At 44.7% G+C, this 26,162-nt stretch overlaps 1 protein-coding gene across 1 annotated transcript in view; it reads left to right on the plus strand.

Moving 5' to 3' along the window:
• Positions 1 to 5,120: 5,120 nt before the first annotated feature.
• Positions 5,121 to 26,162, plus strand: part of MMS19 (MMS19 cytosolic iron-sulfur assembly component) — a 466,622-nt gene continuing 445,580 nt past the window's right edge. Inside the window, exon 1 of the mRNA XM_078643578.1 lies at positions 5,121 to 5,294. Within this exon, the coding sequence (XP_078499704.1) occupies positions 5,126 to 5,294 (169 nt within the window). The 5' untranslated portion in view covers positions 5,121 to 5,125. The remainder of the gene's footprint in view (positions 5,295 to 26,162) is intronic.

Below are 26,162 nucleotides of genomic sequence, written 5' to 3' on the forward strand. Positions count from 1 at the left end.
TACATGCCTCCCAGAGTACTTGTGGGGAAGTGCCTGAGCCCTCGTTAAATGAACTAGTCGATTATGGCAGTCCAGACTCGGGCCAAGGACTACGTTGAAGTCTTGTCCCCATATCACAGCGCCTGGTCCCAGATTTGCTATCTGTCACCATACTTCTGCAAAGAATTATGGGCAGTCTATATTTGGCCTGTACACAGAGGCAAATATGATTGGTTGTTGGTGTAGAGAACCAGCTAAAAGGACATATTGTCCCTCCATATCGCACTTGAGTGAGTTGCTACGAGAGGCCCCTGCTTATTAATATAGCGGTCACACAGGCATAATTAGAGTAGAATGAAGAATGTATTTCTGCACACCAGCGCCCTCGGAGGTGAGAGGAAGTGGAGGGTATAAGGTGGACTTCTTGCAAAACACAGATATCTATATGATGTATGGTAAGATAAGTGTGTACGAGATGGGCCTTGCGGGGATCAATTAACCCTTGTATATTCCAAGTCAGACATTTAATAATTGATGTCATGGCACCTGGTCTGTGATATTGTTAAGTCTGAGGTCATAGTCAAAGTGTCAGGGTATGAAGCATACTGTAAGAAGGGGGCATGCTCTGCTCAGTCGAGCCGTGAAAATAATGAAAATGAAGTTCGAAGACCTTGCATGTCGGCTGTGTGAGTGGGCCAGAAGGGAGCAAGTCATCAGGTCAGGGGCCTGCTATTATGTGAAGACCATAACATACAAAGAGAACATGATAGGACGATACATCAGTAACCCACCCCCACCCACACCAACCCCTGAACATTGTTGAGTATCCCAATCCCACCCCCCACCCCAATCCCATCCCCAAACAGATGCTACACACGTGGGACTCATCCCGGAGGGCGAAGGAGAGCAGAGCGAACTTCCCAGCCAGAAGTGGACTGAGTGGCAGAAACGGTGGAAACCAGCTGTGTTATTGCCCTATGGCCCACGTCCATGCTTAAATCAACATCTGGTGCAACATACAAAAGTTGGGCTCCAGTGTTCGTCTGGTCACATAAACGTCTCCAGTAGGGAAAAGGCAGAAATATGATGACTATAACAAAAATCAACTTGATTAATCATTGTCATCCAGATGTGCTTCCTCCCGGACCATGGGGATCTTTGGGTAAATCTTGTTGAATACTTTTGGCAAACTTCAGGGCAGCCTTTGAGTCAGTAACGTGGTGTGCTTCTTCATACATGACACGTACCTTGGTAGGATAGAGGAGAGCGTATTTGATCTCCGCTTTTTGGAGGATTATTGTGGCTGGCAGGAATTCTCTACAGGCAGCCTGGACTGCAATAGTAAAGTCAGGGAAGAACGAGATCCCATTACCTTGATAGTGCTTCGCCACTTTCTCTGGACAAATGCAAGACCACATCTTGGTCCTTATAATTAAAGAGGGGCGCAATGATGGGGCGAGCTAGTGTACCTGGTGGCGGCTGTGGTGTGAGGGAATTGGTGAGCGCGGTCAGCAATAAAGACCAGGGAAAGGGCCTCCCCGAATAGGTGCTGTAGCATTGTTGCAACTCAGTCTTCCATGTTGTTGAGAGCCGTGGTTTCTGGGACCTTCATAACACGTAGGATTTTGCGCCTCAAGCACGCCTCTAAATCTTCATTTGTGGCCTTAATTAGTTCAAGGACTTTGTCCATTCTGAGCAGGTGTTCACTGGTCATGGTATGGGTATCATCTATGTCGGATACACTACCTCAAGGTGATACAAGCGATCATCATGGTTATCAACTCGTTCTTTCATTCTGTCCAGGCGACTTGCCATGAGGTCTAGCTTGGCCTCAATTGCCTGCAGGCTTGTCTTTACATCAACAAGGATTTCTCTAATATCATCGTCCCGGCTGACATCCTCTGTGGAAAAAGCAGAATGCATCTCCTGTGACTGCTCTATATCTGTCTGGTGTGAGAATTTCTTACTCTTGAACGGGAGCCTGGATTGTCGTGTAACGTGTTTGCCGATCTTTCCTGCCAGATTTTAAGGAGCACTCTGAATATGGTGGCAGTGAAGACAGCAAGCCTACACAAAAGTTCAATATGTAATAAATGTCTCAAGAGGCCCAAGTGCAGCGGCAAAGTATCTAGGGGGGCCCGAGGGCTACTTTACATGCCAGAGCTCTGTCAGTCCCCTCCAGCACACAGGGCTCGATTACAAAAATGGGTCCAAATTGTAAGCAGGTAAAATCTCGTACAGGTGGCCACTAAGTTATCGCACCCAGCAGGAAGAGCCCGGGCCGATGACATGGAGGACTCTGGCCTCAGAAAGCTTCTCAGGCAACACGATCTCAGGCCCCGCCACGCCCCGGATAGACAGCAGGTACCGGGAGGCACAAGCAGGCCTAATCAGTCCACAGGAGTAGCCACAAGAATCAATGTATTCAGCTGCCCCAGACACAAGTAAGTTTTGTCATCAATAGGGCAACTGGGTGAGTAGATAGATGCCTGTGGAGCTCACAGGTCAAAGTAGGCCCACCCCAGGCAGCACCTCAGCAGATCTTCACTCAAGGGCCTGGGGGAGGGAGGGGGTCCCAGTCCTTCAGCTGCCAGTGGTGCACAGCGGTCCCTCCAGCTATTGGGGCGTGAAGAAATAGCGCTAACCCCTTGTTGAGTCGGGGCTCCGAATTCAGTCAGATCTGCACATCAGGTTTGAGCTGATTCTCGCACACTGCACCGCGTAGCAGCACAGGCGCAGACCCAGACGTCGGCCAGCAGTCGCAGGTCTCCCGATGCAGGAGGGATGGAAAGTACCAAACACACCTAGACACAGAGGTGGCACTTCTTCAAGTTCGGCAGCAGACAGGCCGCTGCTGCAGCCAGCCGGCTCCCCACAGGGCAGCCAGCAGTGTGGCCAAGCCGCTACGCAAGCCCAGCGTCACGCAGGTCAGTCCAGCCCGTGGCCCTTGCCCCCAGCAACAGGTTTCCACCAGTGCCTCAGGGGGCCGCACTCCCAGGGGCGGCCTTAGGCATGTGCAAGCTTGGCACCTGCACAAGGCCACCAAACCCCAGGGGCCACCACACCAATATATATCCTTAATATAATAATCCTCTGAGGATGGTACATATTTGTGTAGCAGCCCCTGGCAGGGATTTGGCGGCCTCCAGCTCTGTTCCACTTACAAAACACCCAGACCCCCCCCATTTCACTGGCCTCCGTGCTCCGCCCTGCCCAGACCCCCTCATCCGGGCCCCCTACCTACGCTCCCTGCCCAGGGCTGCCATGAGCCTAGAGCCGCCCCTGGCACTCCATTCAGATGGAAGCTGCGCCATTAGTGATGAGCTGGGTTGCAGTATGTCACAGATTGGACAGCTGATGGGGTAGGATTCAGTCGGATTATGCCTTCAGCCGGCAGAACCTCTCTACCGCATGGCCGTCTTACTGCTCGGCTAGGCTTCTCCCAGTACCGGATTTCCAAATAGGCAAAGTAGGCAGCGCTCTATGGGCCTCACTCCTTTTAGAGGCCTCGCGAAAACAAGTCAAAATAATCAAGATTTGATATTGAAAGAAAATTACGTTCACGCTTTCTTAAATTGTTTCCAAAAAATAGAAAAAAGTTATCAACTCAAAGAAACAAAAACTTTACATTAAAGACTCTGTAGAGAAAATACTGTATTAATGTAATGTACCCATTGAATATAAAAAGTTTTGTTGGCTTATTAAAATGTAACTATTAATCTTTGTTTAATAACATTAATAATTGTTAATGTTTATTTTTGTGTAATAAAATTGTTTTTTTTTAATAGTTTGTTGGTAAAATTAAAACGCATTAGGAGATAATTTGCAAGGGGTGGGGGGGGGGCGAAATTTCGACTGCCTAGGGGCCTCCACAGGGTTTAATCCGGCACTGGCTTTGTCCTTCCTCCAAGAATTACCTTTCACATCAAAAGCTAACACTTTGTCCTCAATTCTTAGAGGGGTACATTAGAGCATACGACAGGCCTCAACATTTTTTTTGGGCATTTCTATATAATGCAAACAAACACAGAGTTTAGAACACAGTTTTTGTTTGTGCTGTTATTAAACTGCCAAAAATTAAATGCTGATTGTCTATCACCATAAATACCAATAGACCCAATTCAGGCAGATTGTCTCTGCTCCAATACAAGTCAGTGGAAATACATTCCCCCGACAATTTTTTAATTTTAAATCTCTCACTTGTCTGCTCTAACATGTTGGCATGTATGAGTGGGGAATGTGACTTGTATTTATAGTGCTACGAGGTCCCAGTCTGTAACTGAAAGCACTATGAAGGAACATGCAAATCATTATTGTAAAATAGGGGCAGTTGGTTAGGTTAGGATTTTCTAGTTTTATTTATGTTTTTAGACCTTATTGCTTAAAAGGGTGTGATTTCTCATACTACGTATTTTTTTCCATTGCCTTCACTGCTTGCTTTTAATCAAGAAAAGTGTCACTCTAAGTGTCACACCATTGGAAGGTGAATGACACTCATAAGTATATAGAAACCATGTAAACGTCGCACATAAGCAATCTGAAAACTTGGCAGCTATCTTGTTTTTTTAAGGGTATTCTCAGTACCACTGCAAATTCGTTCACATTGTGCTGACTGTTCGAAGTGTGCTTTTTGTACCCGAGCGTTTGTGTAATAACGTAAAACATGTTTCAAGATGATCTGTTTGAGCCGGAATAGAGACAGAAAGTGGACTTCTGCCTCAGACTACATAAGAATAAAGCAGCCATCTTGCAAAGGACTTTCTTCAAACATGTCACAATTGGAAAAAAAGACTTTGGACTAAAATCGAACAAAGAAACAGTCCAATGGTATTGAAAATATGTCTCATTCTTGCTTTTCATGCGAGATTATAAAACATTAATAAATACGTTATCTATAACTTTGTATAATATTCGGGGGGGGGGGGGGAATAACGATGCACCGGTATTTAGTCTAAGCCTTCATAGGTCTGATAAAACGAGCGTTTCATTTCGATTTAGCCTTCGCGTTTACAAGAGCACCGTTATACATAGAGATGTGACGTTGCATTTTTCAGGAAGTATTCTCTAACGGAGCACTTGAAAATGTACCCTTATGTCCCATGGATGCAAAAGAAAACCATAATAGATGCTTTCCTGTCACGTGACTATGACGAGCAGCTTCTGCGAGCCGTCTGATGCACGTGCAGCTGCGCCTGCGCCGCATGTTGCTTCCTGTCCATCCAGCAACATGGCAGGGATGGAGAGCTGGGTTTGCAGCCTGGTGGAGGAGTTTGTGGTTGGGCAACAGGACAGCAAAGCTGCAGAGGTGGCAGCAGGTACGAGAGGCACAGGGGAATCGGGCCGATGAAATGGCATTCCGTTGATTAACGCATGCCTTACTTGCATGCAGGAGCAGACTGCACGTTTCTCAACCACAGTGTGTTGATTAATTTCTCAGGAGTGCATTTCATGTATGGGCATACAAGTATATGCTTTGTTTCACGACCGATGCACGTCAACTGCTATTTCCCCTTAACTTATTGACACAAATTATCATTTTAGATAAGGTATGCTCTACAGCGGTTGCAGTTAAGTTGCATGTTGAGTACAACCTGTTCATAATCTCTATAACGATTGCGAGCTGAGTAAACTATGTTTTTAGCGGATTGCTTGTTCAGTGCTTGTGAATAGGGTCCCTACATACCATTCGCCCTCTTAAGTGTCCAAGGAGCGTTCTCATGAAGCCTGGACGATCCATTTCAATTCTAATTCATATGAATAATGTTTTTGGTGGCAGTTTGTTAGCAGGGAGACCTTATTTAGGCCCTAAGAGTGTTTTGGCTTATTTGATGCTTGACGATGATCCCACGAAGGGTACATGATATGATGTCTGATAGTCTTCACGGCAGTCTGTCTCAATGGCAGATTGTTGTGTGGAATTCAAAGTAAACACACTGACAACGTCTGACCTCAGGAAAATGTACTTTATTCCCGGAGCGCCGGGAGCTTCTAACTACTAGGGACGGTCGGCGCCAATGACAACAATATGGTCGCCTTCCGTTTCTTGTCACTCCCCTTCCTGTTCCGCAAGCGGAACGCTAGACCGCTACTACATATCTCCCCCCTTTATGCATATCAAACTTAGATTTAAAGTTCTTACTTCCAGTTCATATCATAGTCCTTGAACTTCTCTGGTACCTTTACTCTCCTTCCCACTCGGGTCTTCACACTCTCTCTGCTTCTGTCTGCTTCCAGCTCATTCCCAACCAACCTTTCCTCTGAGTTCCCTTTATCATTGTCTATAACTTCTCCTTCGCCTTCTGTCTTGCATCCGCTCCTTTCTCTTTCTGTAGTGCTCTCAACTCCTTCTTCCTCTGATACTTGCTGTGTTCCTTCTACCACATTCTCTCCATACCTTCCACTACACTCTCTTTCCTCTTCTTCTTCTACTTGCTCTGCTCCTTCCTTGGTTTCTTCTTCCCAATTCAAAATCTTGCTGCATTTAGCCATCCTGTCCATGGACCACACTTTACCGTCACTTAGCAGTGCCGATCTGGCATAGGGCTCGACTACTTTCAAAGGTGGTGAAAATTTGCTTTCACCCTTTCTCTTCCGAATGGCCAGTTTGACACGAACCCACTCACCCTTTTCCAGTCCTGCTTCGTGGGTATTCCTTCTCTTATTGTAGTGGGCCGTGTACACCTCTTGTGCTTTCTCTAGGTTTCTTCTGACCACCGCTGGAGACCACCTACTCTGCACCACCAATTTCCTCCACGCCACGTTGTCCTTCGTGAAGGCCTCTCTACCTCTCAGCACTTTAAAAGGGCTGTATCCTGTGCTTCCTGGGGTGATGCGATACACCCATATCATTTTCTCCAACTCCTTCTCCCAGTCTAAACCATCGTCTATGGCCGCTTGGATGGTGCCCATAATCACTCGATTGAAACGCTCCACCTGACCGTTTCCCGCAGGGTGATAAATGGGCGTATGTTTCACCTCAATGCCGTTTCTGTCCGTGAAGGCGGTCCATTTCGCAGAAGTGAATTGGGGCCCATTGTCGCATGTGATTATCTTTGTAATCCCCTCTCTAACAAACGTGGTTCGTAAGAAACGCACCACCGCTTCCGTGTCCACGTGCTCCATAATTTCCATCTCCGGCCACTTCGAATACTTGTCGATGAGGACAACTGCATACTTCTGGGTTCCTTCTTTGTCGAGTACCGGGCCCATAATGTCCACTGATATCATTTCCCATGGCCCATCAGGTACTGGGAATTTCCCCAAAGGTGGCCTCAGCATGCTCTGTGATTTGTCCGACTTTGCGCATTACTCACACTTTCGCACATGACGTTCTACCTGCATGTCAATGGCGGGCCACCAGTACGCCTGTCTGGCAAGTGCCTTCGTTTTTGTGATGCCTTGGTGTCCCTCATGGAGTAAAGACATTAGGTGTTCCAGGATGCTTTGTGGAGGGATCACTTTATCTCCTCTGAGTAAGAACAACGGGTTGTCTGCTAACGATAGTTCATCACGTACTTCCCAGTACCTCCTCAGTTCCTCCTTAAGGTGTCTTTTTTCCGGCCACCCATGGACTACGTATCCTTTCACTGCTTCTAAACCGGCGTCATCTCTGTATGCTTCTTCCCATTCTTTGGCACTTATTACTTCCTCCATGTCTTGAACCGTGGCAACCACATATCCGTCCCAGTCCTGTTTTTCTCCACTATCTGCTCCCTCCATGGCCGCCGCTCTGCTTAGGAAATCCGCTACTTTGTTTTGCGGACCCGGAATGTGTTCCACTTCGTAAACGAAATCCAGCAGTCTGAACGTCATCTTGGCGATTCTGGGAGTAGCGTGGTCATGTCCGCTGGAGGTCAGTACTCGGACCAAGGGTTTGTGGTCCGTTCTCACCAGGAATTTGGCTCCCCACAAGTACTGCCTGAATTTCTCCATAGCCCAGACCACTGCCAGCATTTCTTTCTCGACAACGCTGAACTTCTCCTCATTGGGGGCCAGGGACCTCGAAGCGAAACTGACTGTCGACGTTTCCCCCGTCACCGATCTCTGCGTTAGGACTGCGCCCAGGCCGCGGTCACTGGCGTCTGTAGTGAGGACGGACTCTGCACTGGGGTCGAATCCTTTGAGAGGAATGGCAATACTCATCTCTTGTTTGAGGGCATCGAATTCTTCATGCTCATTTTGTCCCCACTCGAATGCGTTCTTTTCCCTGAGCACTTGGCGAATGAAATGCGTCTTCGTGGCAAAATGGGGAATAAATTTACTGTAATACTCGGCCATTCCGAGAAACGACCGAACATCTTCTTTCTTGCCTGGTGTGGGAGTCTTCACGATGGCATTCATGTTTGTCCTCTTTGGTGTTATCCCTTGTTCGCTTATTTCATGGCAGATTGCACTCCCAGCTTGCACTTGGACCATTCAGCTGTCAGGCCATTGTCTTGTAACGTGCGCAACACTTTGTGGAGTTTCTCGTTGTGGTCTTGTTTCGATCTGCCCATTACCAGGATGTCGTCTTGAAAGAACAGCACGTCTTTTATGTCCTTTAGCAATCTGTGCATGAGTTTCTGGAAGACCGCTGCTGCAGATGCTAGGCCAAACGGCATCCTCACAAATTCGTAGCATCCGAAGGGTGTAATAAAGGATGTGAGATGGCTGCACGACGGATGCAATCTTACTTGATGGTATGCCGATGACAAATCCACCGTGGAGAACCATTTGACATCTTTTGTCCTTGCCATCATCTCATTGATGCGTGGGAATGGAAATTTTGTCTATGACGATGTTTTTATTCAACTCCCTGAGATCAACACAGAGTCGTACCTTGCCATTTGGTTTTTGGGCTACCACCAAAGGTGAAAGCCATTCTGCGCTCTCAATCGCTCTGATCACTCCTTCTTTTTCCAACCTTTCCAGTTCTGTCTGCACGGCGTCCCTACTGCGGAAAGGAATGTTCCTCACTTTGTGTACCACCGGCTTTGCATCTTCTTTAAGTTTAATGAGATGATTATATTTTCCTAGTTCTCCAATCTTGCCATTGAACACCTTGGGGTATGCCTTCTGCCACGATCTCGTATCTTCCTCTTTATCCATGTCCATCAGCAGGATTTTCTCAATGCCTCCTGGGTTGAGTTGGATTCCCAACGCACCTTGGTCCTTCCAGCTCAAAACAGAGGGACCTTTCTCCGCTACGTACAGCTTACAACTGGCGTGACGGCCTCTGAACTCGAACAGGAGAGGACAGTACCCCAACATGGGGATCTTTTGACCCGTATATGTGACTGGTCTCAAATCCATCGGTAGTAATGTCTGTTTGATCTTTGGTGCGAACTTGTCCTCCCATACTTGTCTTTGTATGATGGATATGGGTGCACCACTATCTGCAATCATCTCCATTTGTATTCCCCCGATGTGCATGTTCAGTCTGGGTTTATCCGTGTCCGACCCATCCATTTCCAATACCTGAACATCTATGTACAGGAACTCCTCCTCTTCCTGATTGCTTTCCTGGTCGCTTACGTCCTCTTCTCGTTCTTGGTCCATGTATCGTACCATTGCGTTCTTGGGTTTCCGGCGACATACCTTCTCGTAGTGCCCAAAAATGTTGCAGTATGTGCACTTCGCCCTGAATGCGGGGCACGCCTTGTCATTTCCTAGATGTGCCGTGCTACCACACCTGTAGCAACTGGGTCGACCTCCTTTGTTGGCCTTGTCATCTTTTTGGTACTTGTAGTTACTGCTGGACCTTCCTCCCTCCTGATTTCTTCGCATGTCCTTCTGTCTTGGTCGTTCGTTTCTCGCTGGCGTCATTATCCTGCAGACTGTTTGCGTCTCTCCGGCTTCCTTTTTCGCCGCTTGTGCGCAACGTCGAGACAATTCCGCTTTCTTGACCATCGCCCAAATCTCTTTGAGTGGAGCATCGCCATTAACCCACAACTTCTCCTGTATGTGTGAGCTAGCTGTGTGCATTATTATTTGGTCCCTAATGAACTCGTCGTGTAGCGTGCCAAATTTGCACGTGTGGGCCAATTTCCTTAGAGCTACGACATACTCGTCCACTGTCTCACCACTCTTTTGCTTCCTCTGAAAGAAATTGTATCTGTCGATAGCGACGCACACAACCGGCCTGTAATGTGCATCAAGATCAGAGATTGCGTGACTAAACACGTCTACATCATTTGTGTCCCTCTCAGCTTTCACTATGGTGTCGTATACTCTGATCCCTTCTGGACCCAAGTTATGCAACAGAATTTTCTTTTTCCTCTTGCTCGAGAATGGGGTGTCGCCTTCTTCTTCCAGCGCCTCCAGATAATTTAGGAAGTATCTCTTCCAGTCTTCCCATTTCCTCTCTGGTTCACCCCCCTTTGTCAGGAATGGGACTAGGTGAGTGAGGGATGTTGACTGGGACGCCATTTTGGATGTGTTTCTCCTATTCTGCACTGTTCGGCTCGCCTCACTTGGTGGACTCCCCGGCGTGTGCTGCCTGTCAGTGTCCCCTGTACTGCTCTCCCCGTCGCTCTCTTCGTCTTTCCCTGTCTCTGTGTGACTGGTCTGCACCCGGAGGCTATCCCCTGTAAGTTGGCTCGCCGAGCCTGTTGCTTCTGCTGATTTCCTCTGTTCCGCCAGAATGCCGGGCACTAGGCACTTTGGTAGATATGGTTTGTTCCTTGCTGTGCTTCCCGTGTGCTCTGCGCGTTTTATGCGTTGCCAGCTTGGTGCGAGGTGCTTCCCCGGTTATGGTTGTGCCAGTAATGGTTCTGCTGCCATTCCCCCGCTTATTTATAGGTTCAGGATCTCTGTTTCTCTTTTAGAGAGCTAACCTGTGTTTCGCGCTCTTTTTCCCGCTTGTAATCGGCTCCTCTGCCGCGCTCCGGTGTCTCGGCGTTAATTCCGCCCAATGCGTGAGATTTCGTCGTTGTTGTGTGCTCTTGGGGTTATATCCCATCACTCGTCGCCATTGTGGAATTCAAAGTAAACACACTGACAACGTCTGACCTCAGGAAAATGTACTTTATTCCCGGAGCGCCGGGAGCTTCTAACTACTAGGGACGGTCGGCGCCAATGACAACAATATGGTCGCCTTCCGTTTCCTGTCACTCCCCTTCCTGTTCCGCAAGCGGAACGCTAGACCGCTACTACATGTTGTGGCTGAACTTTGGTTGGTGTATGTCTATGGAAGCTTTAAGTGTAAACATTGACTTTAAAGTGTATTGTGCCATGCCAAATAACTGTGGATTCTGCATGCTGTATTCTCCATGCCTACGTTAGATTGGGATGAATGTTGAGTTTTCTTTTCACGAGGCAACTTTGGTGGCCCCTAGAATGGGTGTTGCCCCATTATTGTTGTTTGCAAAAAGAACAATTGATGGCCAGAATGCTGAACAATGTCATACATTCACCCCAGTACAGAGATCTGGATCTAAATCCATCTTTTATTTTTGCTTGTCATGCCGTTCCAGTTTGAACCCAGACACATGCAAATCAGGCTTGACCCTTCGCCCAATGGGAATAGTCCAGCCCGAACTGCCAGGGCAGATCCTCCCTGGATTGGAAACAAGCATCCTAGGACCGGTTTTGGGGTTTCACCCCTTATCAGCCAGGATAGCTTGACTCCATTGGCATGGAGAGCACAGGACCCACATCTGGGCATACCCGTCCCACGCGGGTGACATATACAAAAATAACAATTGACGGACAGAATGCAGAACAATGTCATACATTCACCCCAGTACAGAGATCTGGGCCTAAATCCATCGTTTTTGTGCTCCCCACGCCATTCCAGTTTGAACCCAGCCATATGCAATTCAGTCTTTACTCTGCACCGAATGAGAACAGTGCAGCCCAAACTTCCAGGCTAGGTCCTCCCTGGACTGGAAACAAGCATCCTAGGACAGGTTTCGGAGTTTCACCCCTCATCAGCCAGGATGCTTGTTTCCGGTCCAGGGAAGACCTGACTTGGCATATCAGGCTGGCTTTTACCTTGAGGCACAGGGTAAAGACTGATTTGCATATAGCTGGGTCTGAACTGGGGTGGTGTAGTGAGCTAAAGAACAATGAGTTATTCACCCAGATCTGTGACTGGGGGTGAGTGTCTGAAAGTTTCAGTGCTCCTTCCATCATCTCCTTGTGTTTTCTTTGTTCGCCCTGTGTTGGCTTGGTATGCCCAGACTGGGTCCCTTGTTCACTTTGCCCCTGGATTCAAGCTAGCCTGGCTGATGAGGGGTGTTACCCCGAAACCGGTCCCAGGATGCTTGTTTCTGGTCCAGGAAAGACCTCGCTTGGCAGTTCAGGATGAACTGTTCCCATGAGGTACAGGGCAGACTGATTTACATATAGCTGGGTCTAAACTGGGGTGGCGAAGTGAGCTAAATAACGATGATGGATTCACCCAGATCTGTTTATAATAAGTTTCAGCGCTCTGTCCATCATCTCCTTGTGTTTGGTATTATTGTTGTTTGACATTTGTACACCACAAAGCATGATGGGTTCCCTGGTTTATTAGTTGATTTTAGTGAGCGTTGCAGTTTTGGATTGATATATATATATATATATATATATATATATATATATATATTTTTTTTTTAAATAGTTTATTCATTATGTTTGTTACATATTAATTTGAGCTCTGCAAGCTTGGGATCTTTGAAACTGGCGAGGATGTTACACATTCGGTAATAAATGTCCATTGCAGCTTTTGATGGATCCTTTGTCTTTTTGGGATGGACTTTGTCCAGGGGCGTAGATATCAATAGGGCAGCAGGAGCAATGGCTCTAGGCCCAGGGATCAACTGCATCCTAATTATAGTTGTTTTGTAGCACCAAACCAGGGACTGGGTAGGAGGGGTGTCATTTTCCTAGTTTGTATCAGGTCCCATGACACTGCTACAGCAGGGATGGTTTAAAACAGATTTTTGGTTTTCTATCATCGACGAATCCCCACTGTCTTATTGTTCTGTTCAGGTTGATGGATCTTTGCCATTGTTTTAGAGAAGATCAGGAACTGTACATCACATTCACTTATCTCAATCTCTATATCGGGCAATAAAGAACGTTTGTTATGAGTTAAAGGGTTTTAATATTCAACATTTCTAGTAAGTTAACTTTATTAATGTCACAAGTTAAGTTCATCAATGTCAAACATTAGAATCTCATTTGAAGTAAATTAATCAAGAAGTAGTCAATAAAATCCATTAAGTGTCTTCCATAAAGGAAAGAAATCCCTACTCTAAGAATGAGAAAGAAAAGGTGTCAGTCTCAGAGACCCCTAAAAGGTCTGATATCGAGACAAATGATAAAGCTTCAGCATTAAAAGTCAGTTCAATAAATAAATAATCAGTCAAAGCAGAGCGTCTCACAGGAACATATCATTCTTCAGCCACCAACTTCTAAGCCTGCAAGTATGTCTTATCGTGTAACTATTTTGTCAAAATGTTCATGGTTTATACTCCCATTCAAGACTAAATTTCCACATGTGAAACTTAATTTCTAACCTAAATAACACATATATTCATTATCTAACAATGGTCTTTTTGCAAGTTGAAACATATATATATAAGTAAAAAGAAAACATTTTTGGGCATCAACGATTCATTGCAAAAAAGCAAGTCTGTTTAAAAAGTCAAGATCATGTTTAAATGCTGAATTTACGATTTCTTATCTCTTTTAAACTTAATATGGCGATGTCTCAGAGTATTAGGCTTAGCACTTTTAAGTATGATAGCCTAGTACAATTTTACATTACATTTGTGTTTTAAGTCTCATTAGCTTTGCACATTATTTAACATGATTTCTCAGTATTTTAAAAACACGTCTTCAAATCCCCCTCTGATGGTTATAAAACCATCACATTTTCTTCACAAATTCCAGATTTTTTCAGTATCTTTATTCTTAGTGTCTTCTAATTCTTTTAGAAACTGTTTGCTTCTTTGTCCGTCATTTCTCTTATTAAAATAATATTTGCAATCTTTATAAAAAGCAAATAAGGTTTGTTAGAAATGGCGGTCTCTTGTTGGCAGGTTTGTACCCTGCCCAAGTAGGGACCCTTCCTTCTAGTCAATATAAGGAGTTACACACCTGAAATGACCCCTGCTCACCCCCTTGGTAGCTTGGCATGAGGAGTCAGGCTTATCTCAGAAGCAATGTGTAAAGCTTTTTCACATAACACACAGTGAAAACACTACAAACTAACACCACACCAGTTTTAGAAAAATAGCCAATATTTATCTGGATAAAACCAGATCAAAAGGATAAAACTCAAACATACATAAATTAAGATACACATGTTGCAATAATCAGCTTGAAATACAGTCTCACAAAGTCGATAGCTACATCCTGGGCTATTGCAGTGTCGTGAACAATAAATCCAACAGTTAAGGCTGACTGCGAGGTTGCAGTCCAGCTACGGTGTGGGAAGACTCGCAAACAGTATCTTCGGAAATGTGGGGCATCAGGGACCTTGCGATGAGCTCAGATGAGGCGGCGTTGCTGGTGTCTGCTCTGGAGGTCCAGTGCATCAATCGTCTGGTCCTTGAAGTCACAGTCGTTGAGGATCAAAAGTCCCTGAGGTTGAAGTCATCAGTGCTGGCAACGGGGCTATGATGTGTAGCGTGACGATGCGATGTGCAGGGCCCACTGCATGCTGCATGCGTCACCTGTGAGACCAGGGCTGTGGTGTGAAGCAGGGCGATGCGACGTGCGGTGTCCACAGGTCACAGTGCATGCAGCTCCGTCGTTGCCGAAATGCTGTAGTCGGAAGACCGAAGGTTGCGATGCGTAACAGGGTGATGCTTCATACGATGCCCACGGGTCGCGGTATAAACAGTGGCTGCGGTTGACGAGACTGGAGTCAATGGCGCTGACGTCGGTGGACCAGGGCTGAGATTTGAAATGGGGCGATGCTTCGTGTTCTCCACAAGCGGTGTCCACCGGTCGTGGTGCAGGCAGCGACATCGGTGATGACGTTGCAGGATCATCAGTGATACCTGGTCAGCAGTGTGAAGCGATGCAAGGTGTGATGCCCACAGGTCACTGTGCAAGCTGCAGCACAATGACGGTGTTAGTGAGACTAGGGTGGCATTGTGAAACGGGGCAATGCTCCGGTGGGGCCTTCAGGTCACGGAGCAGGCGGCGGTGACATTGGCGGCAGCATTCTAAGTTTTCTTCTGTTGCGGCACAAAACAAGCAGTTCCCAGTGCTTTTGACAGATGAACCTGAAGTCTTTGATGTTCCTGAGGCTTCCAGCAGGAGGCAAGCTCTACTTCAACTACTTGGAAAAACTCCGGCAATAATGTGCAGAAAGTTCAGTCCAGTCATTACACTGCCCAAGACAGAAGCAGCTTCTACAGGTCAACACAGCAGAGCACACAGCAAAGTGGTAGTTCCTCCTGACTGCTGCTCCAGCTCTTCTTCTTGGCAGGTTCCTTAGTTCAAAAGAGTTCTCAAGGTCTGGGGTCAGGGCCCTAATGCTGGCCCTTTAAAGAGGCATACATCAAAGACATTACTTCTTGCTCACAAGATCCAGTTCTTTCCTGCTCTGTCCCAGACACTCTCCAGGAGGTGTAGACTTCTTTGTGCGGGACAGATTCAGCCCTATTCATGTGTCGGTGGCAACTCCTCCCACTACTCTTAGCTCAGGAAAACCCATCAGCCTGGTGATGAGTCATGAGGATATGCAAGGCACACCTAAGCCCCCTTTGTCTGATGGTCTAGAGTGCATGCAGGAGGCCCCAGCTGCTTGCTATACAGAAGTGAATTCCACAGGCAGGCACTGAATGGTTAAGCAAGAAAATGCCCACTTTCTAAAATTTTCTATCTGAATGGGTTAGCCCTACAAACGACAACTAGATAGAGCCTATAAATGTTTAGAACAACAAAATATCTAGTCATCACATTAAGCACTGTCTATTACTCAAACAGCAGACCATGAACCAATTTAGTTTGTCTGTAGTATTTATTTACTAATTTTTTCATTATTTCATAAAGAAACATTTATTTCTGTGGTCAGAACAAGGGAAACAATAATTCCCACAATTAGACATACAGTCAACTCATATTGTGAGGAACAAATTAACAAAAAACATTTTACATATAACATGAATGACCAGTCATGATTTCAAAAAGGAAAAAGCAACCAATATGGTAATTTATTAACCATTTTGTACATTCATTATAAAGTTGCTACAAGTTGAATTGAGGATTTACATGAGGAACGCCGGAGATACAATATTGGAAAAAACATAACGGAACTAAAATACAAGAGGACATAACAACAATACAAGCCCGAACCTTTTCAACAAGAGTACCCACATCCAATTGGGTTTCGAATCATCGATAAAACGGAGGCAACTTTAAGCCATGATTACACAAGGCAAAAATATATGCATCCACCCTGCAGATCTCAATTAGCAGATTGTACCCAGTCACGGCCCTGAAGAGAACCCCAAGAGTGGTATTGGGGTTCGAAACGCATCAGCATTTTTCAACCAGTGGGACATATTCAACAGATTTAAATCTACTCCTAGGGAATAGTCGTCAATTTAAATAAAAATGTCCCCAAGAGTACAAACAGTGTTCCCGCTGGTAGCAACCTTATAATGAATGTACAAAATGGTTAATGAATTACCATATTGGTTTCTTTTTCTTGCTGAAATCACCTGTGCACATTACTAAGGACTAACTAGTTAATCAAAATATACTAATCATGGATGCACCAATAAGTAACACAGTTTATAGAGGTAGCACTTCCTCTTTAGCCCTGATCAGCAGTGGTAAAGTGCACAGAGACCAGAAACTGGCAAACCGAAGTCCAGCATACCATCAAAAACAAGAGGTAAGAAAGCAAAAAGACAGGGGAAACACACCAAAAGATGCCAGGCCTAACAAGGTCAATAAGTAAAACCCTACTATTACTACTGGCACAAATCTAGCCCTAAATACCCTCCTCCAGTTGTAGCAAACCAGTTGCAATAACAAACTCATTTGACACATTTTTCTAAAACACTAGGTCTTTCTAATGATTCTAATTCATGTTTTAAGTCAGAAATGTTCTTTGTGAATTTTAGAATGTTCTTATTCTCATCAGGAATGTATGAACAGCAATGCTGAGCTTTCAGCATATTGCAGAATCTGCCTTTTTTTGCAAGCAAAATGTCGAATGCTAAGTGATTTTGTAAAACCATTAATCTAACAGCCACTGATTCTATATTAATAGCTAGGCAAGCTCTAGAAGTACTGGTTGAAAATTTGTTCACTACTGGTGAAATTGTTCTGATTTTCTCCCAAATCCCATTGGTGGGATGATTGATTGCTCCAAAAATATCTCCAGCTAATTGAGTTCCCTCACTTATACTACGTTTATGTCTATGCGATTATGTCATTGTCAAAACATCTATACTATTTACATGATATCTCAGGACACAGCAAATCTAAGTAGCAGCCCCCCCATCAGCTGGTAATTGAAAGCAAGCAAATGCCCACAATCAAAATAGTCCCCTAGAATGACTGTTTCTTCTTGGAAAATCTGCCATGAACCTCCCATAATTTCAAATGTGTGTTCACAACTACTAATCCATACTGGTCTTTTCCTAATTTGGCTTCTTTCTCGTTTGTCCCCTGTATGATTTTAGATTTGGATAGATCATTTTCTTCCTGTACTCCTCTTCTATCTTCCAGCGTTTTCAAAATGGCTTCCCCTTTGTCTTTACTATGTACAATGTGTGCCCTGAAAAATGTTTTCTCTAAAGGTCTCATTAAACAGGTTAAATTGATTTTGTATGCCCTAACAGTGTCTAGAGGCATGGGTGGTCTGAAATAGTGCCAAGCTGTGACAATTTCTTTTGCTTGTGGATGAAGGTACATGCTCTTCTGTTAGGGACGTTTTGGGAGAATCATGCTGTAATTTGAGTAATAATATTCAAAGTGGCATATCACGTCAATCATATATCCTCCTGCCTCCATCATTGATGCAGTTTAGTCACGTTATGGTGCATTATGGTACCAACTATACAATAATCATGAAGTACATAGGTATGTTTCTTATGGCATCACTCCGCCATATCAAAGCAATTTATTTATGGAATCAAACCGTTTTTTAAAATTAAGCAACATCTAACAAGGGAAAGAAAAATGTCGGGAAGGGGGGTGTGAGGAGGACAAAGAGCCGCATGGAGGCAAGAAAGGCGACTATCAAATATGTGCACATCCTGACGACTTGGAGATGTAGCCGATTAATATGAGGTATAGGGGACTCTATACTCATCTATACAAATACTCGGGCTATGGGTCTGTTCCAGTGCAATACTCTAGTTGTTCGGAGAAGGCACATCCAATAAGTCATCCGTCATCATCAACCCTTGTAACGCACATAGCCTAGTATTCCATGCAGCGGAGATAAGAAATTTGCGCAAACCTAACACGATTTCCCGTGTCAGGGAGACCGTTTAAGCCTTAGCCCAATTCAGCATAGAAAAGAGGCATGCTCTCACAGGCGGAGGCTCCTACGCTTTCCACTTACGGGTAATCAATCGCTTTGCCATAATAAAACCGAGATCTAGAAACCGGGTGGACACTGTGTGTTTTTTTTATACTACAGTGTAATACCCTTAGATGATCTTGTATCTATTCTTGGTTAGGAAACACATGTTTGTTTGTAGTTCGATCGTTAAACAAAAATGTAGCAGCAATGAGTCACCAGTTCACCTTCACTTTTTTCTTAAAGCAGTTTCTTGAATTTTCTTTTGCAATTTGTTCTTTCAGCCTTATTTACAATAATCTTCATATACTAATCCCTAACCCAACTCAGTCTTCTTTTAAGCATGTTATCAATACTCTTCTTCTGCCGCCTTGGGCCTAGGGAAATATTCTTAATTCTTTCAAAAATCAATTCCTATTTCAGTCTTTTGCACTTTCTCATTCAATAGTGTCTCTCAAACTCTTGTTTCTTTTCAGAAATCTTTTTTCAGTAACTTTATCAAAATGTGTATTTAGTGTGATGTTGTGGGGACTCAAACAGTTCTGATCTCAGGTCAATCAAACCCTGCACTGATGCATTCAACACTTGATTTGTATAGTAGGTAGGCCCTTTCGGGTGCAGAATACCTGCCGGGCACTCTTGCTCTTTTTTACTCACTTGGTATTTGTTGATCTTCTGTGTCGCATCTTTTTACTCTCTCTCCTCAACAATAGTCAGTGGTATTTGCTCAACTAGCACACTTGTTCTCAATTTCTTCAGAGCATAGTTTCGTGGCCATTCAGCATCATGTGTGAGTCTTCTTGATCCTGCACCTGTTCCTTTACCTGGCTCATCCATTTGTTCCTGTGATGCCTCAACTACTGTATTATGTTGAGCACTCATTTCTTCTTCTTCAGGGCTTCCACTCCACTTTGTGTTGTATGTCGGAACTTGGACTGATGCAATAACATGAGTTTCTTCGCCTTTCTCTGCTCCTTGCTGTGGTGCTCTCTGCTGTGGTGGTGTTTGCGGTGGTGCTGTCACAAGTGTCCTTTGTTCTGGTCCAGAGAACACAGTTTCTTCATAGGGACACCTTACCTTTTGTGTATGTGACGCATGCACCCAATTCGGTATTCCAGCACATTTAACATTGATGCTCGTAATTAGAATGACCTGGAATGGGCTCTTCCATCTTGATCCCAGGCAGGATTTTTGCACATACTTCTTTATCAACACCCAGTGATCGGAACTAGGGTTGTGGCACTGTCTCTGATGCGGGTTTGAGGTAGTAGCTTCAACCTGGTGAGAGACCGAACGCACAACAGAACTAAGAAGTAGTGAGAAGTCTTTATTGTAGTAGACCCTCATTTTTCTTAAGTCCTGTCTCATGTGCAGTTGCATGTGTGACTGCTCTAATATCCCAAGTGAATTAGTGGGTGACACCCAGGTAAACTAGTGCCCACGCCACTTTTCTTGGATATATTTCTTGGACCCTCACCCACAATAACCACCTGTGGCTTGTTTCATCATTGTACCCACACCCAACTCACTTAGTGTGAGTGAGTGGGCTCTGGGCGTTGGTAGGCGGATCTCTTAAAAGGTGAGATTTCAGGGGATTACGTGAGTGTGTTAAAATTGCCTCCTAGATCCTATCGTAGTGTTTTAAAGAATAAGGTCTAGGGCAAGATTAAAAATAGTGAGATATTGTAAGTGTTTAATGGTTCTTGACATCGGGAGTTCGACATGTTTCAGCCGTATATCTGCCCACAATGGTCAATCGACTTTCTTCATTTCTTCAGGACCTATATCAATCAGTGTGTGGAATGGCTGGAAGTTCCAACCTACTATAATGCATTCAATTACTTTTTAAGATGCATGTACACAACATACAGACCATACCAGTAGGACCTTTCGCTTGATATGGCCATGGATGCCTTATCAACTCATAAGGCATCATAGGGTTTTGTAGGGGAGGATGGTCTCTGTAGTTACCCATTCGTCAAGAGAGAACATCCATATTGTGACTTGTGTATGTCCCTGCAACACTGAATATGACAGAACGTACCACATCAGCCAATTCTTTGCAGTAATAGAGTATCTTGTCATCTGTGATGTTCAAGAATGCTTTCGTAGGTACAGCAGGCAGTCTTATTGCACAACACATTAATATTTCACGTGGCTATAACGCTATCTTCCTGTAAGGAGTACTTTGTAGGATCAACTACACCAAAGGAAAAGCATTTGGCTATTTCAGTAATGTGAAGGCACAAACCTTTGCCAACGGGGACTTTATGGTTCCATTGAGCTGTGTGAAGCTTCTATACGATTACTACAGTGTAATCTCTGTTCCATCTGTAGAGCTACACAAATCATTCTCAGGACCTCACTGTTGAAATAAGTCCTGTGATCTGAATCCAGAGAAACCTGTAATCCGAAACTAGTTATTAATCTTCACATCAGCAATTTAGCTACAGTGAAACTGTCATTTCTCCGTATTGAGTAGGCTTCCACCTATCAAGAGAAAAAACACACTATAACTAGGACGTATCTCAGTCATTACAAACAGGCATCTCAATAAAGACCATTTGCATTCTGTTGACGGGACCACCTGATCCTTTTATGTGAATTAATGTTACTGGTGTTCTTTTTCCTATTTTCATCTGCTGACATGTCACACATCTATGCCACAGTTCCTCTGCAGGTATCCTAAATCTAGGGTTAAACCAATTCTGCCTCAATAATCTCACCATTGCATCTCTTCCAAGATGTGTAGGACCATGGAAGTATTTTGTAATGGGGAACAATAAACTGTCTGGTAACGCTGGTCTTCCATCCTGTGAAATCCAGGTGTCATCTGCATTTTTACCACATCCTGCTCTAATCCAACTTTGCTGTTCTGCTTCGGAAACTTCTTCTTGCAAATTCTTCCCAAGTATCAGCCACTGACAACAACATTAAAAACGCATTGTCCTCTTCAGATTGATTTGTGTAAGCTCCATTAAAGGTACATGCAAGCAGGGTGCAATATCATGCAACTTCATCAGAAAATCTGTTTCCTACTGTAACGTAATCATTGCCACTCCTGCGAGCAGCACATTTGACTTCAGCAACCACTATAGGCATTTGTAAGGCATCACATATCCTTTTTACATGTTCACCATTTTGTATGGGTGATCCAGGTGAGGTCATGAAACCTCTCTGTGACTGTAACTGTCCAAAGTCATTGACCACGCCAAAGCCATACTGACTATTTGTAAATTTAGTCACTCTTAATTGTGCTGATAGGTTACAAGCTCTTGTCAAGACAGTTCATTTTGCTTCTTGTGTTGAGGTAACTCCTCAAAGCCATGAAGTTCCCACAATGTCTTGAATTGTACAAACAGCACAGGGTGCTCTCAGGGTATGTTCATTTGTTTCTCAGACATGAGCCGTCCACAACAATTGCATAATCAGGCTCTTCCAAATGTTCATCTTTTATATTGGGGCTGGGCTTGGTGCATAAGTCTGTGACATCTAGACAATCATATTCAATTTCATCATCACTAGTAATTTCATTTACAGGCAACAATATAGATGGATTCAGAATTTGGCATCGTCTGAGACTGATATTCTCGACTGCAAGTATCTGTTGCTCATATTTTGTAAGTCTGTTGTTCGTAATTAACTGGGGTTTTGTTTGTTAGGCAGTATCTCAACCAAGTGAGGGACCATAACAGTTAAAGGATGTCCCATCATTGTGTTTTCACATACCTACTGCGGCAACCACTTTAAGGTAGCTAGCATTCCAGCTGCTGCAGGGTCAAGGGTTATTGAAAAATATGGCACAGGTCTCTTGTGAATCTCTCTGCATTTGAGTAAACATCGAGAGAGCACAGCCCTCCTTCTCACAGCAAAACTGTGTGAACATCTAACTGTAATCAGGCATTCCTGGTCCTGGGGCATGACAGAGACTTTCAATTTAAGGGAAAGCTTTAAAGCTATTGTTGTCCCATGGAATCGGATCAGACACATCCTTGTATGTCAGTCTCAGTAAAGGCTTGGCCACTAGGGTAACATTGGATATCTACTGTCTACAATAGTCAACCCTTTCCAAAAACATTATGACTTCTCTGTGTGTTCTTGGTGGATTACTCTTGAGGATAGTATCCACTCTTTCTTGTGACACCTTAATTGTTCCCTTCTCAATGATATATCCCAAGTATTGAACTTCTTTTTGACAGTATTGCAGTTTGCTCGAATACACCATGTGTTCATTTTGAACTAAGTGGTTCAGTAAGGCAATTGTATCCTGTCTGCATGCTTCTTGTGTATCCGACGCCACAAGCAGGTCATCGAAATACTGCACGAGTACTGATCTGAAATGCATCTGCAGTTACTCGATTCATTTTCAAAATCTGATTGAAAGTTGATGGAGTATAACATATTGTAATATGTTATACTTAAACAAAAGGAGAAAATAAATTCTTTGAAGACATATCATTTCTTGAATAACAGAGGAGGATTTCACCTAAAACATTGGAGTGCCCTAAGGGATGTCATCAGTTTCTAACTGATAACACTTAACTTTTATTTCAATCCATTCGCCCAAGGGTGGAGGGCGATACCATAGGAGCACCCATTTAAATGCATACATTGCACTATTGAACTTTATTCATACCCAGGTGTGCACAGGCCAAAAATCATCTTACAATATTTTACACTTAGCCCAGAAATCACTGGGTACCACAGTATCAAAAAAAGGTATTAAAATAAGTCCACAGTACTTTCGAGGTCTTCACAAATGTGTCAACCTGTGTGTACCATTACATGGGATTTTCCCTCAGCTTAGGAAAATAGTGAGTAAATATTGCAAGATCTCCTCTACTCGATGGTACATGTACATACCCTTCACCTGGTATCTCTCTCATCTGGAAAGTTAAAGATTCCTCTTCATTAGGGGGACCTGGCGGTGGCTTACTATTTGCTTCACCCGCATGTACTTGTCTTTCTTTTCCTTTGCCCATTTGCTCTCAAATTCGCTCCAGATGTAGATGCATTTCACTCACTTGGTAATGCGTAATCACATTCCTGAAGAACTTATTGTTTCAATTCTGTTAGGAGTTATTTTCCTCTAAATCCCTGATATGTCAAGGTACAGAGAGCTTGGTGGCATGTAGTAGTTCAAATTGAGGCACGCTTCTTGCTACCTTGCTTGTGCCCTTTGCTCACAAAGTGCTGTACCTTCCTCTCTGCGTCTGTGCACTATGTTTGCTTCTGTGAGGATTTCGGTGTATTATATGATGTGGCTGAGGGGCCTTATTGTGGAATACACTCCCAAAAACTGTCTTGGGTCCAGTCTGGCTCACTTGAAAACCTTAAGCGCAACCCTGGGTAACTGTGGCTTCGAGCAGCAAGACTTAACAAAGGACTTAGTGGAAATCATGTTTTCAGAGACATGGAGTTTTAAAATATTAAACTTTTACTCTGACTGCAAACAAGCATTGGTCGACAAAAGCTTTGCAAACTTTTGAAACGTTTGAAACAGTTACGTGACTCCAGCCCGACTTGAGTGACCAAATCTGACAAGGCAGAGGTCTAGGTGGCCAGTAGGGTTACTTTGGAAAGTTACCTGGCCACCAGAGTCTTTTGCAGTCCAGTTCCAGCCTTTAGGAAACAACCTCCATAGACTACAGTGGATTGGTCCTGATCCTGGGGACGCAGGCAGCAGAGATGCTGAAAGATGCTTCTGGAGCTGTATGGTCGATGAGGGTGAGCTGCAGGTGATTTCTCAGTCCATGGGTAAGATGGGACGACTTTGACCACTGCACTCTGGATCCCACAATGTCCTCTTTGCGATAGTAGGCCAGCTACAGCTGGGTTACTGATCTTGCAAGTCAGTGGTCACTGCGACTATTCTTGGTGGGGGCTAGTGTCCCTCTTAAGTGATGGATCCGCAGACTTGGGTGCAGCTTTTGACTATCTTGGATTTGTCTCTAGTTGCTCCCGGCAGCAGTCAACAGAGATTCCTCAGAAGTGGCTGCTACTTTGCTGGTTTGGGCTACCTCAGCTTTGATGTCCCTGGTGCTGTTGCAGGGGGCCAAACAATTGACTCTTGGAGTCACTGCTATGATCTAGGGCTGGGGATCAACTTTTCTCTGGGCCAGGAGCCACAGGCACAGTCCAAACTTCACTAGCCCAGAGTGCAGCAGGTGCAGTCCTTTCCACAGTGAAGCGTGTCTTTGTGTTGTTTCAAAGGAAGCAGGGGAGTTCTTTTTTCAGATCCAATGTGTAGTGAGGTTCAGTGTGCCAGGGGTGCCCATTTTATCAGGGGAAAGTGCCCCGAGACGACAACGTGGTCACTAGCGAATGGGCTAGTGGTTCCCCTCTTCTTTCGTGACAAAGTTCCAATGATGTGTGGCATTTGGCAATCCTAGAGTGCAATATTCTTGCCACTCTCAAGATGTCTGAACCTGCACTCGACTTTAAGGAGCTTGGTAGCTCACCTAGAAATGTGGCTACCTAAGGGCTACACGCCCATGAGAAAAGCAGTCTCAGAACGTGTTTTCGTTTTCTGGCCTTGTCTCCAACTTGTCTACATGAACAAAAGGCTGCCTGTTCGGAAGTGTTGTCACTGGTGGCCCTTCAAAGACACCTTCCCCTGTGAAGCTCGCCTTTTGGGCTAATACACAAGTGGCCTTCCTAGCAGAGGAGGTCACACCTCACTCTATGGCTACTGCCTTTGTTCCTAAGCCTGGGAGTTGTTTACATGCCGCCCCAGTAGGGCAGAAAGCTGTCTGTTGGCCAGAACCTGTGCAAAGCCACTGGACCAGCTGGGGCACAAAATGGCAACTTTCGAAAAGTTTCTTAACTTTAATAGTGACATTAATTTTGACTTGGGCATCAAGTCGGATTTAATGCCATGATAAATTTGATACCTTACAGTACTCAATTAGGTGGTCCCATTCAGAAGTTAGCTAGGCTGGGGTGCCAGCTGGTAACCCTGTGCTACTAACTTTTCCCCAGCAAAACTACAACTTTAAGGGTTTTCCTGCTACGACATATATAAACCTATATGTCTTGCTTAATAATATACAGCTCCCTGCCATACGGCTCGATAAGCCTCCCTCAGGGGAGTCTTACACATTTTATTACGGGAAGTGGTAGCTTTGCCATTAATGGCAAAGTCAAACTAGCAGTTTGAACACTGCCCTTCCAGTCTGCAGTCGTAGGCAGGTAGCCATTTGGTCTTTTGTCATACTCAGGTGGCACAAACAGTGCTGCAGTCCTTGGTGGACACTGTCTTACATGCTCTTGTTACCCTGGGTACCATATATTAGGGACTTGCAAATAAGTCAGTGCTTGGCAATTGGGAACAGCCAATTCAATATATCTTTTGTAGTGGGTTCGAACACTGACACTGGGGTCTGCTTAGCACACCTCTGTGCACTCTGAGTCGAAAAACCTGCAGCTGGTAGTCCAAATGGAGGCAAAAAGTGGATGGAAATCTTCCAAAAGCCTGTTTCCTTACAGCTTTACTTACAGCAGCAGCCAGAATGGCAGAGTGCAGACTAGGCAAGACATCTCTTCTCACGGGACACTGACCTGCCATTAGGGCACCTGTGCATCTCGCTTTCGTGGGACATGTGTGGAGACAGAGAAGGCGATGGAGCGAAGTGAATCAGATTGGTGGGCCTGGGACCCTCAAGCGATTCATTCGCGTGGATTGTGCTCGAGCTGTGTGTCACATTTGTGATCGCAATGT

The sequence above is a fragment of the Lissotriton helveticus genome, chromosome 5_1 (genome assembly GCF_964261635.1).
Source record: "Lissotriton helveticus chromosome 5_1, aLisHel1.1, whole genome shotgun sequence".
Classification (NCBI taxonomy): domain Eukaryota; kingdom Metazoa; phylum Chordata; class Amphibia; order Caudata; family Salamandridae; genus Lissotriton; species Lissotriton helveticus.